General features: G+C 42.2%; 1 protein-coding gene across 1 annotated transcript in view; it reads right to left on the reverse strand.

Moving 5' to 3' along the window:
• Positions 1-8041: 8041 nt before the first annotated feature.
• Positions 8042-19320, reverse strand: part of mybpc2a (myosin binding protein Ca) — a 27171-nt gene continuing 15892 nt past the window's right edge. Inside the window, exons 15-27 of the mRNA XM_071204012.1 lie at positions 19280-19320; positions 18666-18825; positions 17840-17944; positions 17487-17675; positions 17214-17348; positions 16266-16433; positions 15778-15866; positions 14525-14720; positions 13388-13527; positions 10805-10964; positions 9727-9863; positions 8708-8894; positions 8042-8405 (exon numbers count right to left, since the gene is read on the reverse strand). The exon at positions 19280-19320 is cut by the window's right edge and continues 99 nt beyond it. Coding sequence (XP_071060113.1) covers positions 8371-8405; positions 8708-8894; positions 9727-9863; positions 10805-10964; positions 13388-13527; positions 14525-14720; positions 15778-15866; positions 16266-16433; positions 17214-17348; positions 17487-17675; positions 17840-17944; positions 18666-18825; positions 19280-19320 — 1742 coding nt within the window. The 3' untranslated portion in view covers positions 8042-8370. The remainder of the gene's footprint in view (positions 8406-8707; positions 8895-9726; positions 9864-10804; positions 10965-13387; positions 13528-14524; positions 14721-15777; positions 15867-16265; positions 16434-17213; positions 17349-17486; positions 17676-17839; positions 17945-18665; positions 18826-19279) is intronic.

A 19320-nucleotide genomic window follows, 5' to 3' on the forward strand; every position in this document is an offset into this window, starting at 1 on the left:
CCCCAAAACCAGAGAGGTAGCACAAAAACAGAAACCACAGGAACAGCAGAAAAATATAACTAATAGTACAAGTACCAAAAACAATAACCTAAAATAATAATACTTTTACTAAACATAATGCAGATGAAAGCACAGCCGTATACAGAAGTCTATTCCCCAAAGACCCGCTCAGGATTTGCTCAGTGGGTGAAAAAAAACAATTATAGTGGCATGAAATGTATAAAAGGTATATTCAGTTATCTAAGTCCTTTGAAGATGGTTGAGGACGAGTAAGCAAATCTAATTCAACAGCAAAGGTTTTCTGTTTCATGAGAAAAAACCCTTCTAAAACGCAGACATTAGCTCGTAGTGTGTGTTTCTTTTGCTCTGGGGAGTCTTGTGTGAGTGTGTGTTTGTACGGGGGAGTGGGATCATAACGTATAGACCGATCTATGCTACACCGAGAAGCCAAACTTCTACAGATGCAGCATTCCTGGGAAATAATGATGAGGAGCAAACAGAGGTGAGAGCATCATGACACATGCAGAGAAAATAAAATGAACACGTTTTGGGGGGGTTGACAAAATAACCGAGGCCCCCTAACAACATGGGATAATCAAGCAGCTAATAAGGTGTACAACCACCCATGCCTTCTGTGAGAGTAGTTCTCACTGGGAAGCTTTCATGTGGTTTCTCGGTCTGCGTGCCTTCGGTCAGATGTTGGAGCTTACTTCAAGCGTAAGGGAGGAGGGAAGGAGAAATCTTGTGATAACAAATTAAATGATGTTTCTGGTGGAGACAATGCTGCAGTTTTTCTTCAAAACTTGTTGTTTTCCAGACAAAAATATCAAAGGCTCTCGCCATTTATTTTTCTAGAAGAAAAATATGAATTTTTGTTCTGTTTGGCCTCCAACAAGGAATCAGGGCTTCCAGGTTTTTACTAGACAAAGTACCATTAACTCTTTCTCACCTTTTGTAGTGAAATTGGTGCACAGTGGTTCTCAACCTTTTTTACCTGATGAACCTCCACTGACCGGTCAAACGATCATGTTGCCTACCGCTCTAACGACACCACCAATAATGTTCCAAATGTGTTCATTAAAATGAATTTCAACATTGGATGTCATTAATACAGTTATATTATTAAGTTAGTAAAGGGCCCCACAAAACATAAACTCAAAATGATGATGAAAAAAAAGATTGTACTGTTAATGTTGCTGTAAATAGGATTTACATTGCTGCCAACTGGCCTGTTTATAAAAATGTTGACGGAGTAAAACAAATGTTTTGAAGCTTAACCCTACAAAATAATGCTTGATGAAGAATATTTCAATATTATATATCAATGCTCTAGAGTTATTGAAAATGTCTGGATTATTAATTCAGCCTAATCTTTATCGGAAACTGTGCAGAAATAACAAGTTTAAGTGAATCAGTACTTAGCCAAAACAAATGGGGCGTTATGGATGGAGCTTTAAACTATGCTGTACAGCCCTAGAAATATCTCATATTGATGAGTTAGATCTTCTGTTCACAAATTAGGAGGGGCACTCTGTTTACTATTTGTCACTGTCCATTGAATGCAAGTGCTCAATTACTGTTGCATATTGTGAAGGGCCTAAAGTAATATCAAGGTGACTTCGGTCTATTTAATTGTTTTTCGGTGACTTCAGTATTTTCACCCTTCATCCGATACTTAAAGCCAACCATTACAACTGTTCAGCAATTACTTTTAGAGATTTGTTTTGACTTTGTGCCCTTTCATATAGTAGTTTGTACATCTCAAACACATCAAAGATCCAGTGTTAAAGCTGACTAAAACATATATTGTTTTTTTTATGATATCTATACATTTCCCAAAAAGATGAGCCAATACTTCACAGTCTCTCCACATAACGTAGTCGTATCCTTGTTTGGATTCACTGATGAAAAGCTTCTGTCTTCGTCTAGCCTTTGCTAACTGCAGTCTTACCCACATTTTCACAAATCAAAGACTCAATCATATATGATCACAGATTTGATCAACGTATGTGATATTGTGACAGTTTGGTTCAGAGTATATTTACAAAGTCTCAGTACGCATTTACCTCATGTAGCTGTGTGTATGGATGCATGCTTGTCGAGTGTGGAGACATCATGATGGAGCAGTGTTTGTACCCGAGGCTGCTTCTGCCATTTGAAATGGCCTCATAGTCCTTGTCTATTACATGACCATGCAGATCAATCATTAGACATAATGCCAGTGCATAGTTGCTGATACAGATCCACCATCATGTCTCACAGATGACAACCCATTCTGGGCTGAAGGCATTCTTTGGCTTTCTCAAATGTTAGGAGAAAGGGAAGTGACAGGCAAACCAACATCTTTTTCTTAGATTTTATTTTTAACATTCTGTAAGCCATCTTTCTTTTCTGTTTTTCAGATTTGTGAAGCTCAGTGCATCATTTCACTGAAACTTTGCTGTCCTTCAAGAATTAAAAATGTAATTATTTTTAGGTGTAGCCTGTAGCAGCCATCATTTGAAGTATCGACCTTGACCACTCTATCAGTGCAGTTTGTCAGTGCTTTGCATATGTTTGTATGATTTGCCAGACTGTTTCCTTTCACACTATGCAGATGGATTTACATACACAATATGTGGCTCATTTTTGTGTGCCAACACATTTAACACCTACACACATATGTGCGCACCCACACACGTTAATTATGAGACGCTTCAGTTGGCTATTTTTATTCCCTAAACCCGCATTCCCACAGATATGTAGCCACCTTAAACTACAAATGGTTAAACTCACTTTAGTTTCTAAATCCAACTCTAACTCTCAGAGTCTTCTCCACCCTTTTCATATTAATCTGTTCTGAACAAAATTTCAGTGGAGATTACAATGAGAGCAATCAATATACTGGATAAGACATGGCTTTGAGCGCAGTATATTAAGACTGGGAAGCAGAGAGGAATGAAAAGCTGTATCTCAAATCTATGGTTGAGAATTTGGTAGTTGGTAACATGTTTTGAATTATTAACTGTCTTTTTTAACATGCATGATCCAGTTTGGGGTCCTCAGCATTGCACCTCTACATTTCCCAAATTGGCTCAATAAAATACCATCTTATCTTGTCTTATCTTAACCGAAAAACTGCAGATTCCATCTTATCTGACACAGACTGCATAACAGTATCGTTGGCTGAATTTTGGAATTCATTTTTGTTTAAGCAAGCGGACTATTAAAGGGCCCATGTCATGCTTTTCCGGTTATTACCCGTCCTCTTGTGTGTTATGAAGGTTTGTATGCATGTAAACGGTCTGCAGAGTCAAAAACCCTCAAAGTACACCCTGTAGCGAGTAAAACTCTAACACAGTCTATGCTGCCCCAAAACGCCTCGTTGGAGATTTCTCATTTTCCATTGTTTACTTCCTGGGTACTGTGACGTATGAATACCCAGAGGCCACACCCTGTTGCCAGTATTTCACGAAACAAAGTTTCCCAAACCTTTCAGCGATTCATGCGGATATGTACTGAAGAACGAGGCTGTTCCTACTTTGTTTGGACCAGCGGGAGATTCGGGTACACAACCTGTAAGTATTCATTGTTGTTTGTGTATTTATGATGTTTAAAACAAACAAGGTATCTACCACAACTGTTTAAATGGGTAAACGTTTTTCGGGCTGCTAAATTGGGATCGCGGAGAAATGCTCTCCGCAGACCCATTCTCACAGCGTTATAAACCTTTTTTACTTACTCAATAAAAAGCCACACTTATTGTTTTTACTTCGGCTGTGAGTGTTTGTGTGTGCTCAGGATGAATTTCGCTTGTTCTCGCTGTATCGCCGACCCGGAAGCCTGTTCGCCCCTCGCAGCAGATAGCAGCAACAAGCCTCTCAAATTCCCGACCAATCAGAGCACACTGGGCTCACAGGGAGGGGCAGGAGCTCCAACAAGCCGTTTAGGACAGAGAGTGAATACACATACTTTACAGAGATGCTGTTTGAGAAACCAATGTGAGTTTGGAAAATTGCACAATATAAATCTCTTCTAGTATACCTCAACAATGGAATTATGATCAGTAGACATGGCCATGACATGGGCCCTTTAACTTTGTCCCTCATCACTTACATACAAATTACTCTAGTAGATATTTCTATCCATCTAAAATCATGGGACATCATAAGCTTTGAGAACCTCCGCTATTAGTAAAGGAGTCGACTGTGTTCACGTCTCTGACCTGAATGCCTCACTGTGGGTTCCTGGACATTATGAATGGAGACTTTAGAAGAATATACAGGACACACTAAAGGGATTATGTGTCCCATCTGGCCTGAGAATGCCTAGGGAACACAAGGGACTGGAGGACGTGGCTGGAGAGAAGGACTTAATAGTTTAGCCTGATTCCCCCATGACCTGGACTATGCTAACTAGCAGCATAAATGATGATTCTGTTTGTTGTTCTATACAAAAAGGTATATGCCCCAAGATTATGTACATTAACTATTAAAACACACTGTCAATACATTAATGAATAAAGCTTTTATTTTAGAACTCAAACTGTGAATTTGACACATCAAAACATCGATCATTTGTCCCTGTCACCCTAACCAGCCAACATGTCCTCACTTTAGAGCATTTGACTTTATATAGACAGGAGCTCAACATCAAAGAGTTTCCCTCAGTGTAGATAAGGCTGTGTGTGTGTGTGTGTGTGTGTGTGTGTGTGTGTGTGTGTGTGTGTGTGTGTGTGTGTTGTGTGTGTGTGTGTGTGTGTGTGTGTGTGTGTGTGTGTGTGTGTGTGTGTGTGTGTGTGTGTGTGTGTGTGTTGTGTGTGTGTGTGTGTGTGTGTGTGTGTGTGGTGTGTGTGTGTGTGTGTGTGTGTGTGTGTGTGTGTGTGGAGTGTGTGTGTGTGTGTGTGTGTGTCAGCCACATGCAGTCATGAAGTCGTCATTATTGTGAAATGTGGGGCAGCTCTTCCTTTTTACGCCCCCTACTCACTCCACGATAGTTTACAGTATGTGCTCATTACATGTCGTGAGCGCAGGGAGGGTTTGGGCTCTTTAATCAATGAACACGATGACACGGGGTATAAGTCACACTGTTATTCAATAGAGCATACCATGGAAGAAAAATAAATGGTCCATGTATGGATATGTGTGTGACACGTACAGTAAGGTGGTTAAGATGTTGCTTAGAAGGAGAGGATTGGACATTGTGTGCGGACCGGAGGAAACAGGTGTATGGTCCTATGGATATGAGTGTGTTCTCCCTCTGTTTCCTTCAGTTCTTTTACTGTAATTACATGGATGAGTCTCACTGCAAAGCTATTTCCCTCCAGTGCCTTTTCTCTCTCTCACCTTCTCTCTTCCTCTCTCTCTCTCTCCAAGTCTGTGATTTCATGTATAATTACTTGCATAATTATAGTTTCCTCCATCCTACTGTTTCAGAAGGTGTGTTTATGTCTCTGGTATTGCTCGTCTTTCTTCTATTTCAGCTCACGCACACAAATCTGCCCGCACAGACATAACAGTGCTTGCATCCCACCGATCTGCCTCCCTCTCAGCCTGTGGTAAGACTTGTCTTGTCACTCTCTTTTGTCTCTTTTTCAGGCAGGCCCGTTCTAATTTTGGAAAGACAGCAAAGCAGATACAGTGTGCAGGAAGAAGCCGACAGTTCACTCCTGGGCTGCCATGCTTCCTCAATAATAATTTATTCAGACATCACAAAGTTAAAGAGCCTTAAGGTGTGTCACAGGGAACGAGAGGAAAACAAAATGCGCTATTTCTGCTTACTACTTGAAGCTTTCTGTGTGTGGCACACACAGCATTGTAAAACTGCATCTTCTCATGTTTTGAAACTTTAGTAAGGCTCACGGATGATGCCAGTAGATACAATTAGTTTGATTGCTTAGCAACTGAATATAACTTTTGCAGGATGGAACAGAGGGTAAAGCTCAGGTGCAGTATCGAGGCTTCACGCTGTTTTTCTGAAGAATCTATTTTCCAAGACTTCCATGTAAAGTAGCATGTGGTGTAGCTTTCTTGTGTCAATCAGCACAGTAACACACCACACTGTGTCTCAGGTTAACTGACAATAAGATTATATCAACACCACACATAATACACACACACACGCTTGCAGAGTCATTTACTGCTCGACAGGGTTCAACATTTTAGCTTTGTGCTGCACTGCAGGTCTACTGTGCAACCAATCCTTGGCCTACTTTCAGGTGTCTGGAGGATTGTCCCTGCTCCATCTGGGCATACATGCCCTCTTACCATTTCATCTTTAACTAAATGCTTCATCGTAAAAGCAGAGGTGGGAAGTAACTAAGTACATTTACTCAAATACTGTACCTAAGTACAATTGTGAGATACTTTATGAGTATTTCCATGTTATGCTACTTTGTACTTCTACTCCAATACAATTATAAATATTGTACCACTACATTTATTTTGTACCTTTAGTTACTTTACAGATTTGGATTTATGATGTGAAATATAATCAACACTTAAACCAGACTTTAGTTCCACCTGGAGTAACTTCACAAGCTACCCTGCGGTATACAAAGTCATTAAACTAGCTGCACCTTTACCAGCTTTTATAACACTTTAATGCATCAATAATGATCATACTCAAAACACATGTTATATTATTCTGAAATTGACACATTTGCATAATAAGTACTTTTGGTTTTGTACTTAAAGTATATGTTAATTATAATACTTTACTAACATTTTGATTGCAGGACTTTTACTTGTAACAGAGTATTCCTACACTCTGGTACTTTTACAATAACTCAAGTACAAGATCTGAGTACTTCTCCCACTCATGCGTAAAAGAGGTAATGCAAGTTATTGCACTCAAAAGTGGAGAAGTTTTAAAGTTAGTGCAAAGAGTCAGGGGACATCAGGGGGACATCAGGGGGACATGTTGAAGAGTCAGGTTTGGAGCTTCAGTCAGAGATGCATGGGTAATGTAATAGTTTTAAAGTACCTGCCACTCACACTTCACACCAGTGATGGTCAGTTGGGGTCTTTGTCACTGTGCTCTTACCCCCTCTGCTGGAGATACAGGAGACCAAGAAGTGATGCAGTCAGTGGTGGGACAGGCCTGAGGATAAGAGTACTCTCACGACTCCAGAATAGTGAGACTTTAGCAGTCAAACTTTTGGATTTGTTAAAACTGCTTTTTGTCTCCAAGTTGATCTTTTGTCAAGGCTTCCACTGTCAGACGGTGGCGTTAGGGGTGTGTAACGGAGGGCGGGGTCCCTTGGGGGCGGCGGTGGTCTACAGCACATCGGCGAGGCTTTAATTTGGTGTGCGAGGCGAGCCGCGGCAGACTCTCCCAGCAGAGACGGTGCTGTGTTTGTTTTGCGGGTGTGTAAATTAGCAGTAATTCGTTTGCTCAGTAATGACGTGGGAGAGATAATTAGGGCAGTGTTGATGGGTGCATTAATTAGTCTCTAGTGTGTGATGCTAATGAGACCCTGATTCGAAGTGTGTGTTTGTGTTTGCATGTGCATGAGTGTAAGTCATGTATCTGTAAAGGCCTACCACTACAGGTCATGCCATGAGGAATGTAGTATAGCATGTGGGACTGGGTGAAAACAAGGTGTGTGTGTGTGTGTGTGTGTGTGTGTGTGTGTGTGTGTGTGTGTGTGTGTGTGTGTGTGTGTGTGTGTGTGTGTGTGTGTGTGTGTGTGTGTGTGTGTGTGTGTGTGTGTGTGTGTGTGTGTGTGTGTGTGTGTGTGTGTGTGTGTGTGTGTGTGTGTGTGTGTGTGTGTGTGCCCTCTGAGTGTGTGTGCATGAAGGGCACAGCAGGTCTATATCTGTGTATGAGAACCCCTTTAATCCTGCTGGCTCCATGAAGTCGGCAATGCCTGGTTGAATAGTGATCCCTCCACTCAACCATCACAGGGCCGACGGACCCCCGCTCACACATCACACACCGAGCAACACAGCAACACTCGGTCACACTGCAGAGGTTTCAGCCTTACAATCATGAATGTATCCCAACCTATAAAAACATCCCGGACACAAAACAGACGGAGCCGTAATGGATGAAAGGCTGTTTTATAAGTGTGTTCAGTGACAGGTGACGGAGAAGAAGGATCCACCTGTGTGGTCACAGAGGGGCAGTGCTACTACAGTACATGGTGGCTTCTCTCAGTCAGTCAGTGTGACAGGGTGGCAGCTTGCTGTAAAAATTAACGGCATATTACTGGTGTGGCATTCGTCATAGCTGCGGTGATAAGGGGGAAGGGGGGGGGGGGTGCAGCAGGATTGGCTTTAGAGCCTCGCCAGTGATCTATTCTAATCATATTTATTCATGACTATCCTGTTATACATAATCCATTACTATTCCTGTTCGACTGTATCCTCCGCTGTTTCGTGCTGTCGCTCAGTTCTTCGTCTCCGTTCCTTTCTCTTGTGCAACTGGGGAGGAAAAGAGACATTTAAATCAGCATGAGAGGCCAGTGGATCATCCTGTTTAAAGACATTACGGCACTCAGAGTCATCTGGTGGCTGACACATACAATAAGGTGATTTATTTTTGGCACATGTGGCTAGATATTAACTGAAGTTTCACAAGAAGAGATCAGTGGAAGTTTAAAGGAGATTTGTCAAGCTGAGCGTTATTGAAGACTGTCAGAGAGACTGCTCCGAGTCCGACACAGGTCGATCTCTCACTCACTACTTTGAATGTATGGTTTTATGGGAACTGAAGTTCAGCATACCTCGAACCTCCAGCTTGCACTCCACCTCGTCTTCACCGAGATCATTGACGGCCCTGCAGGAGTATTTGCCCCCGTCAAACAAGCCTGGCCTTCGGATATTAAGAGTCAGCACGCCCTGGAAGTTCTGCATCAGGAACTTGGGGTCTTCACCGATGATCATATTGTTCTTCAGCCAGATGATCTTTGGCTGTTTTGGAGCAGGAGGCAAAGTAGATGGGATAGAGGAGATGAGATGTGGAAGTAGCGTATAAACAGAGCAAGGCATGTTGAGAGGGGAGGAGAGCAGAGGGAGGAGAGAGAGAGGTGGATTTAGGTCAACATTTCGGCTTGACAAATCTTTGTCGATTCCGAGGGCAAAAGAAGATGTGTGTTCAAAGATCTTCCTGCTCCACCTCTTGTTCTAGCTTCAGACATAAAAATACACTCCTGCTGCAAAGGCATCAAAATCCTGTCTGGCTGTTCTACTCTCGCTGTTTGACACTCAAAACTTGTACGCTCTCTCTAAAAACACAAAGCATAACATCTGTGGCATACACTTGCAGGTAAAGTGCACTGTTATGTAAGATTTGCCAGATACAGTGGGGACATTGCCTATTGCTCACGTTCTATGCTAAATGACAACAAATGGATTGGTTACATGATAATATTTACAAGGAAACATTCTTGTGACATTAATCACAGTAATGTTCCAGATCAAGATAGATTTTTAAAAATATTTAATTTTCTATTTGTATAGCTATATAGAGCATTAATGTTGTTGGTAGCTCAAGTTTGTTGCAAATACAACGTTCAGAGCGAATTGGAAAAGGAGAGAATGAATAAGGACACAGAAATTACAGGATAGGATGTAAGAGTTGAAATAGTTTAACAACATTTATATTAAAAAGAAAGATCAACCAGAGATGAACACGGAGAAGATGTGTAGTTTATAAATGCTGTCGAAGCAGTTTTCCGAACTGATTAATAAAGAATAACAAAATATCATTTTACTGACACTTTTAATGTTAAAATGGAAATACCTTAGGGAAGCCACGGACAGCACAGCTGATGGCTGCCCTGTAACCTGCAACCACAATTCTGTTGACCAGGGGCGCTGTAAACTTGGGGGAATGGCTCACATCCTTATCTTTGAAGGGTGGACGGTTATAGTCCAAACCTGGAAAGGTTGAGAAGTGTTGAATTACTTAATTTATTACCTTAAAAACACACACATTGAGTTGAATAATGTGCTTTATTTACCAAACATTTCCGGTTGTGTTGCCTCGCCAAGACAAAAGACTGTTTTATATTGTATTGTATGACATGCGGTTGAATTAGCAAATTGTTTCAATTTACAACATGTTTTCATGATGATGTCAGATGGGTACTATAATCAACAATCCCTACAATTGTATAGGCCAGACTAAAGCTTGGAACACAGAAGCCATTGGCTGGTTGGCTGCCAAATGTTCTCTTAAGAGTATCCAAAGGCAACAACACGACAACAGTAGCAGCAGTTGGCTGGTGGCAGGTGTTCATTTCCCAGCATAGTTGTTTTCATAATCTGCAGCCAGTATAAAATGTAATTTAACACTGTCAAATATTCTTTGTGTTTAAGATAATCAGTGTGAATACATTTCCCTTTAAATAATAATAAAGTAATTCAATTAATAATCTTGTTGATTTTAATTTGAATAAATGTCTGTTAAATCACTTTCTATTGCCGAATGAGGTTACACAATGATGAAAGCCCTTGCATTTATGTTGCAGAATTACACAATCGATGTCTGTGGGAACATTCTCTGGAAACACTAAAGCTGTACTGTATTGAGATCGAAACACAAACACAAAGGTGTTGTCATAGAGAACGAAACCAAGATGTTCAAGACTGTAACTTTAATCACAGCCAATAGTTCTAAATTCATTACACAACTAATATGAATCGTGTAATATTAATCGCAAATCCAAATACTTTCTTCTCTTCATATTCTGACCTACATACAATAATGCTGACTTTATGGTTTTACTGAACACAGTGTAGCCTACAGCTAAGCATGCATTAAATGTGTATTAGAATATCATGTTAAAGAGTGCCATGCTCTGCGGGGATTACCTCACCTGTTTTGGCGATAGTGGCAGTGTTCTTGCTGATGCCAGAAACGTCGCTGAGGCCACAGATGTTTTCGCTGAACACTCGAAAGGTATACTCGTTCCCCATGACCAGGTCAGACACAGTGCAGCTGGCCCTGCGGTTGTGCTCAAAGACTGTGAACCAATCCTGATGTGAGAGACAGAGTGGAGAAGCAGGGGTTCAAAGAGGCTTATGGCGCATTTCCACTGCAGCGGGTAGCCCCGTTTAAGCGTCCTTAATCGTCCTCAAGCGGCCAGGACAGTTTTTGGTGTCTTTTCCATATAGCGTAGCACCGGCTAGCGGGTACTTTTTCCCTCTTTTTCCATCCCCATAAAATCGTGGTTCTATCTAGAGATGGGCGAGTCCTGATTCATCCGGATCATTAACCCGGATCCTAGAAATGAGCTGGTCGTGACGAGTCTCCCCTCTCCATTAACCCGAGTCCTTTGAGTGCTACACCTGGTGTGACGTACAAATTAAAACTATAAATTGCGTCACTCGCTACTCTCCTTATAACATGTAAAATAACATTACAACATAGCCCAGTCCATCTGCCTACCCTTTAGCAAGTAGGATAGCTTCCAGAAGTTATCGTTTGGCTCAGGGGAGGGGACGCGGATCAGTGAAACTTCCTGCAGGCTCGTGGGGACTCAGAAGACCCTGAGTCCGTAAAAGGATCCGGATTTGCCATCTCTCGTTCTATCAGGCCAGGGCCAGGGCTGAACTAGTGACGTCAACACTCTCGACTGCTGATTGGTCAGAGAAAATCGTCACAAGATCGCGCGCGAGATCATCCCTAGCGTCGCATATATATCTAGAAGCAAGCTTGCAGCATTTTTATACACAGCATTTTTGTAAACGGAGGAGCTACAAAAATGGCAACGTCAAAGTTGTCGACCGAGGAGGTGACGACGTTCCTACATCTCATTGGGGATGATAAAATCCAGCGGGAGCTCGACGGAACAACTCGAAATGTGAAAAAAAGCCGATCGCCCTGCCTACACTGCGTTGCTACCCCAGGTCCTAAACTGTAACGGTACGTCCACACAGCAGCTTTTCAAAAATCTTGAAAATCTTGGAGCTGGGCGTGTCTGACAGCTTGGGGATTTTTTGCGAGCAATGCGACCAACAACCAATCACATGAATCTCCCGCCCCCGACATACACTGCAAAAAAAAACAGGGATTTTATGCGAGCAATATATATATATATAAACTCCCCAAACAGGCGAAAACCTACCAGTTTCACCCACTGTCTCTGCCACCTCCCTCCATGCCTGGTTCCTCCGGTTTGTATCCCGTTAATAGTTCTGGTCGTAAAGAACCGGGTGATTTGCTACCGTAATTTCTCGTTTGGAATATGAGGAAATTAACTGCGGTCTGGTTCTCCCTGCTTACACGCGGTTTGATTGGCTAGCGCTTCTACTGTCAGATTTGCATAAACGTGTTTGATTGGCTGGCGCTTCCAGCTCAGCTTCAAAAGTTGAACATTGCTCAACTTTGGAATCCTGGAAATCCTGGACATCCTGGAAATCTTCGCTTCGCTCCCCCACAATGCAGTTCGGCGAAAAGCGAGGCAAAGTGACGTCATCCCCATTCAAAGTCAATGGGAGAAGCGTTGGAAGTGGTGGAAGTTTCTTCTGAAGCTGCTGTGTGGACGTACCGTAATGGAAATGCGCCACGGCCTCGGACGGCCAGCGAGGCAGCCCGAGGCAGCCCGAGGCCTGAGCGAGGACGCTTAGGGACGCTTAAACGGGGCTACCCCGCTGCAGTGGAAATGTGCCATTATAGCCGAGGATGAGAGCTATATAAGCTGCAGAATCTTCTATCCCCAGCATCCATGTTCTTGTGGTCCAACTCTGTCAATTGGTACAACACAATGACCATGACAGTACATTGAGGCTTTGCAGTCATGTGACAAATCTCCAAGCAGCCATGCCTCAATCAGATCAAGAGGGTCCACTGGACGCTTATGGATGTTGGCACTTCCCCATTCTGTGCCACGATCAGCCTGCCCTACAGCCTTCCATGCATTTTTATTACAATCAGGTCTGAAATCCACACAAGCTCAGACTTTTTGTGACATTTATTATAACTGTTTTGTATCACTCTGTATGGTGGTGAGTCTGGTGACTTGACTCTTTAATGGCATACTACACTATACTTTGTGACATGCTATACCTGATATTGTGCTAATTTAGGTAAGCCAAAAATAATGGCAAAAAAAAACCCTTACTTCTGACTTTGTACTTGCAATGTTGTTCTTTTGATAATGCAACATAAATTAGATTAACAAATCGTGCTGAGCTGATAATCATGACACCAAGCCATGAGAAAGTATTTGAGGAGGCATTTTGAATTTTACACCAAATATGGAAAATCCCTCGATAATTGTAAAGCTGATGATCTAATTATAACGTTATCTTGTAAATATCAATTTAAGTTCTACATAAGGTTATACAAATGCATCACAAGCATGTAATCACATTTAGTTCAAACTAGATTATTGCAATTTGTCTGCAAGTTAGTAATATATCTCTATCTGTATACACTTCTGTCCCACCATGCGTACCTTAGTCTTCATGTCAGCCTTCTGAACACTGTAGCCGATAATCTCGCAGTTGCCGTCGTCTTTGGGTGGCTTCCACTCCAGCGCAGCATTCAAACCCCAGACATCTGTGACATGCACATCAATAGGAGGGCCTGGTTTTTCTGGTGGGATTGTAAAATAGACAGATAACGTTGGAGGATTTTGTTTTACAGCTGTTTGAAATAACAAACTCTCTTCCCCGTTTGGAAAGACATGTAGGCATGATGTAAAGAGAGAGGGGGTAGATTAATAAACTGGAGCATGAAAGTCCCTCAGAGAGATATAAATCAACAAACGCAGCGGTAGAGGTTCGGCAAAAAGCGAGCGATCAGCAAAGCAAATGACTCGAGGAAAAGTGGAGATGCATACATTACTGGAAAAACTGTTTTGGCAAAGACCTGGTCAATTAAAGAACCTTATGTGCAGAAGAATGCAGTGTGTCTAATTGAGTCTTCTATGTTGCCTGCACTAGCACAGAAGCAGCAAAGAACAGCAATACTGTACGACATAGTAATGTATGTGTCATTAATCTTGCTCTGCGTGTCCTCCTCTGTGGAGGACAGTACAAACAGTGAGCAGCGCTACTTTATTCGCCCGTTAATTCTCTGTGTACTCTCTCCTGCTGAAACAGTGCAGTGACAGTTCATCTGAGGGGGGGTTGATCAGAGGAGCTGCAGCCTCTCATTAGCTCAACCTTCTCAGCAGAGGAAGTGACAGAGTAGCCCTCAAAATCCACGCATAATCCCAGTCTACGCGCAAATAATCCCAGCCAAAGCCCACAAAATAATCCATCCAACACCCTGACCCGGGGAGACTATCAAATGAGGAATGAGCTGGCGGCCACAGTGGCAGTGCAGGAGCCGAGATTATACGAGAGGGGAATCAGCGCTTTGATGATTTGCTACTTTGAGTCACAGATCCCTGGGAGTATGAAATTAGGAATTACCATCACATTTATAAAAAGTCTTGAAATGTCACAGATTTAGGCTCAAGCCATCATCCTCTTCCGAACAGGTTATTAGCCGTTTACCTTCTGAAGTACGAAGCACGCTGTTCTGATCCTAATGAGAGAACATGCGGTTGGTGTTTAGGACGTGTTGGTGCCATGACGGGACTGACCTACAACCTGGATGTCTATGTCACCGCTGTCCGACATGTTCTCAACCTGAACGGACAGTGTGTACTTTCCAGAGTGGTTTCTCTCAGCGGAGCGGATAAAGAGGATAGAATCCACGTCACTGGTACGAGTCCCCACTGTGTTGTCCTCCAGGAGAATGCCATCTCTAAACCAGGTCACGACAGGGCGAGGCTTACCCTGCAGTTAGAGTAATGGAAGGAAATCGGGAATTAAGAACTGTAGGGGACAAAACTGAGAAAAAAAGAAAAACAATCTGTGAAATAACATGAATTAGGGACAATATGTTTGCAACTGTGAGCTGGTTTTGGATTATCAAGGTAACATGCAAGAAGAGCATATATGACAATTACCAGAGTGTTGAAATGTGTGCCTTTTTGAGGAATTACAACCGATTTCTTGGCATATCATATCATTTAATTTAGTTCTAGGTAAATATGTCTCAACTTGAGTTGCAGCCTATAGCTGTTGTAAAAGATCCTTCCAATTCTTGGATGAGATGACAGAGCTGAGGGGGATCTATTGTCCCAGGAGACCATCATGTAGCCACGTCTGTCTCTGTCTCAGAACAGGCTTTTCATCTGCTTCTTCAAAAGAAAGCAGAGCCATGGCTCCCTTTTACTTGTCTCTTTTTATTTGTAACATTGCCTTCTCCTCTGCTACGTATGGCTTTAACAATGTCATCATTGTAGGATGCTGTCAAATAGCATACACCCTTTGTGACATTTGAGCTCCTCCCTGTTGCTACATGGTTTACAGATCTGATTTGCATTTTACAAGAACACAAACTGCCCTTTGCAGCTACAGTATGTGAACATCCTTGGCACATACTTGGTTGCCTCACAGATCCAAAAACATGCCACCAAACCCATTTGAACATGTTCTACTGTCATGGGTAACCATATGATGAAACAGGCTGTCTGATGTTTTAAACATGACATATCTTGTGCCTAGTCTAGTTGAGTTTTACTTTAATTAACAATTTCAGGGTTAACTTGAAACCCCTCCTTCAGTCACCACCCCTTTCTCTCCACCAGGCTTATGCATGAGTCGGTTTTAAATGCTTCAGAGTTTAAGGTGAAATGTGAAACAGTCATTTAGTAAAGGTCAGTGTGGAAGCAGCCCAGTGATCTTTAACCACTTTGTCTTGTTCACTCTAGCGTAACTTGTGCTCTGCTATTGCAAATCTAGTGTATCTGCTCTTAACTAAAACGATGAAAGCCAGACTGAGACTTACCTGGAAGGGGATGACTATGTTCACCTTATCACCCACGAGCTTGATCAGTTTGGTCCTCAGATGGCGAGGCAGACGGATCTTTGGTTGTTCTGGGTGGGGGACACACGAAAGAAGGAGAAAGAAAAGACAAGTAGAATTTGAGTTGGTGGTTCGGGGGATTATACATATGTAAAATAAACGGCACGTACAGATTTTACGTTTTTATTAGATATAAAAAAACACAAGTGCATTAACCCTTCTTGGATGTGGCATGTGGTTAAGAAAATTATCAATTATGTTTACATTCAATTACATCACCTAAGACTCAATGATAAGCTTGTTTTTCACAATGTAGCTGGACATAGTTACTGAATGATACCAATGCTGGGTTAGTGCTTTATAATGTGTGGATTTATTAGATATTTTACAACGTCTTCCAATCAGAGCAATGTCGTACATTATAAATATAATTTTTCTGGTTAATTTCTGTAATAAGAACTTTCTCTAACCCATGATCTCTCGGATAGTGACGGACTGGGAGAGGGTTGCGGGGGGGCTGCGTCCAGCGACGTTGACAGCCACCACTCTGAACAGCATCTTCTCCCCTACTGGGAGACCTTTCACCCTGTACTGGTTCTTCCCCACTGGCTCCTCATTAGCCTGCACCCACTGATCAGCTGAGGAAGGAGTCAGAGCAGGAGAAGAAAAGGAGCCAACAAGGAACAGATGAGAAAACTAGAAACAGTCCAAAGAGCTCAGGATATGTTCAGAATCAGGAATCAGGTGCTACTAATTGACCCTTTGTTAGTCCCTCCCCCTTAGTTTGTTCACAGGTACTGATGTTGGGGAAGGGTAAAGTGAGAGATCAAATGGTTTGAAAGAACGACTTCTGGACTGAACTGGATTGATTTAGAAAGATTTATTAAGGTGTTGCATCATCCTTGAGCATGTCACCATTGTTAGTTATCTAACCACAAACAGACTGTGTGCTGATACGCATACTAAAGTACTGCATACTACATACTGAAACTGTATGTACTGCATGCTGCCTTTTAAGTTACCAGCAGATTATATAAATTAACTCAAGCAATACATCTCCTCTGCATCACATGACTTCATTGATCATGACATTAATGGTCCGAGCTACCGCTAAATGAAAATTGATTATAACAAATGTAAATCAACATTATTTTTTCGTCGCAATTCAATATTTTCCACTTTAATTTGGGGCAAATTAAAATGTATTAATATTTTAATGTCACTCTCCATCATTCGTAATAATAGTATCCAACACTTTATTATCTAAACCACCTGCACCGCAGTGCACCATTGGACAGTCTGAAATAACGCATTGCATTTTATCATTATTAATCAATTGAGACATTTATAATACATTTATTAGTAACAACCTATAAATGATCTTCAATGCTTTGGAATAAAGTGGTGTATATATTTACTTCCTTCTATGCAGTATTCAATGATGTATCCGTCGATGCCACCTGCTCCGATTCTCTCTGGAGGACGCCACTTGAGCGCACAGGTAGTGTCTGTCACATCGTCCACCATGAGACGAGTGGGCTCGCTGGTGGGGGCTGAGAGAGACAGGAGCTAATTAATACGTTAATACCCAGTGTCAATGGGATGGGAGGTAGGTTAAGCTGCCTCAAAATGAGCATTGTGTGAAAGGCCTCTATTAATTAACCACTCTTCAATGATAAATGGCAACGCACCAATGGGCATGAAGGGCTTTGAGTTTGCACTTGGCTGAGAGATGCCAATGCCGTTGACTGCAAACACTCTCATCTCATAAAGAACGCCTTCAATCATCTTCTTAGCCTCATATGTGGTGGACTCATAAACATCAAAGTTGATCCTGGTCCATCTGGTTGAGGCAACCTTTTTCTTCTCCATCAGGTACCCTGGAGATACGACATACGCTGAAGCTATTACAAATCTGTGTTTTTTCGTAAAAGGGTTCAAAAACATTGCACAGTGATAAACAGAAAAGGATTCTGAACTGCTGTTTTCTCCAGGGAGGGAGACATCAGATGTGAACATTAGCCGCAGCGTGCTTCAGGGTTACCTTTAATGGGAACTCCACCGTCAAATGCAGGAGGGTCCCATGTGATCATGCCAAAGTCCTCGCCAACTGATGTGCATGTGACATTCTCAGGAGGGTTGGGCACATCTGGAGAGGCAGGTTACAGTTGGAAATGAAAAAAGGGAAAGATAAATCCCAGAGGAAAGAAGGAGAGAAGGCAGTCTGACAGGACAGGGTTTTCTTTCAGGCAGTACAGTTATTACTGTAATCAAACAGTCTTTAACCCTCCTAGCTTTGCCAAGTAACTTACAAGTGTATTATTCTTTTCACTATGGTCTTCATTGTGAAGCCAAGATGATGGTTAAATGATTACATGGTAAATCATGAAGATGTTCATAATTGACCACATTCAAGGCACTGTTTTTCAAAGCTAACTGAAATGTGTTGAGTTCAATGTCCTTTCAAATATTCCAAGATCTAACTCTCTTTTAATCAACAAAAATCCTTTACAGATAACATCCTGTCTGCCATTATTGGTATGAAACGTATGCTTAAGACAGACAGTTTACTAACCTTTCCACATTTTATTAAATAAAATAAATAAAAATAACAGCTGCCTCAGAAGTCGATGCAGGTATTCGGTACACATTGTGCAAATTGTGGTAAACTCGCAATTACATCAAAAATGTATATGATAGGGATATTAAAAGATTGCACCAACAGTGAAATGCTTCTTATCTCAATATTTTCTGACAAATACAAAATTCAGTTCAAGAGCTAGCCCAGAGGAACCAGGAAAAAAAGGAAAGGAACAAAAAAAGACGAAAATGAGAGGTGAAAAAGGCTAAAGTGAGAAAAACCCACTGACCCACGATCTTGACAAAGAGTTCGACCTTGTCCTCTCCAGCAGGGTTAGTCACGGTGATAGAGTAGAAGCCCTCATCTTCTTTCTCCGCCCCCTCAATCACAAAGCTGCTCAGGGTTTTCTCCATCTCCACGCGGACCCTTCCCTCGCCCTCAGACACCAACTACAGAGGAGAGCACAGAGAGAGAGACAGAACAAAGCAGATAGTTGAGGAGAGTGGTGTCACATGACGAAGGCACAGCTGCCACAGGTGACAGGTGATTCAACCTCCCCACTGTAGTTCATGTTTCATTCTTCATTCCGTGCTGTTCAACGACTAACGGCTGGACACTGATTGATGCACAAAGGTCCAGAGTATGAGGTGTGTGTGTGTGTGTGTGTGTGTGTGTGTGTGTGTGTGTGTGTGTGTGTGTGTGTGTGTGTGTGTGTGTGTGTGTGTGTGTGTGTGTGTGTGTGGGAGTGAGTGTGTGTGTGTGTGTGTGTGTGTGTGTGTGTGTGTGTGTGTGTGTGTGTGTGTGTGTGTGTGTGTGTGTGTGTGTGTGTGTGTGTGTGTGTGTGTGTGTGTGTGTGTGTGTGTGTGTGTGTGTGTGTGTGTGTGTATCTCTACTCTTCCTCACTTCTTCTCCTTTCATCCAGCACACAGTGGGCACCGGCTCTC

This window comes from Pseudochaenichthys georgianus, chromosome 8 (assembly GCF_902827115.2).
Source record: "Pseudochaenichthys georgianus chromosome 8, fPseGeo1.2, whole genome shotgun sequence".
NCBI classification, from domain to species: Eukaryota; Metazoa; Chordata; class Actinopteri; order Perciformes; family Channichthyidae; genus Pseudochaenichthys; species Pseudochaenichthys georgianus.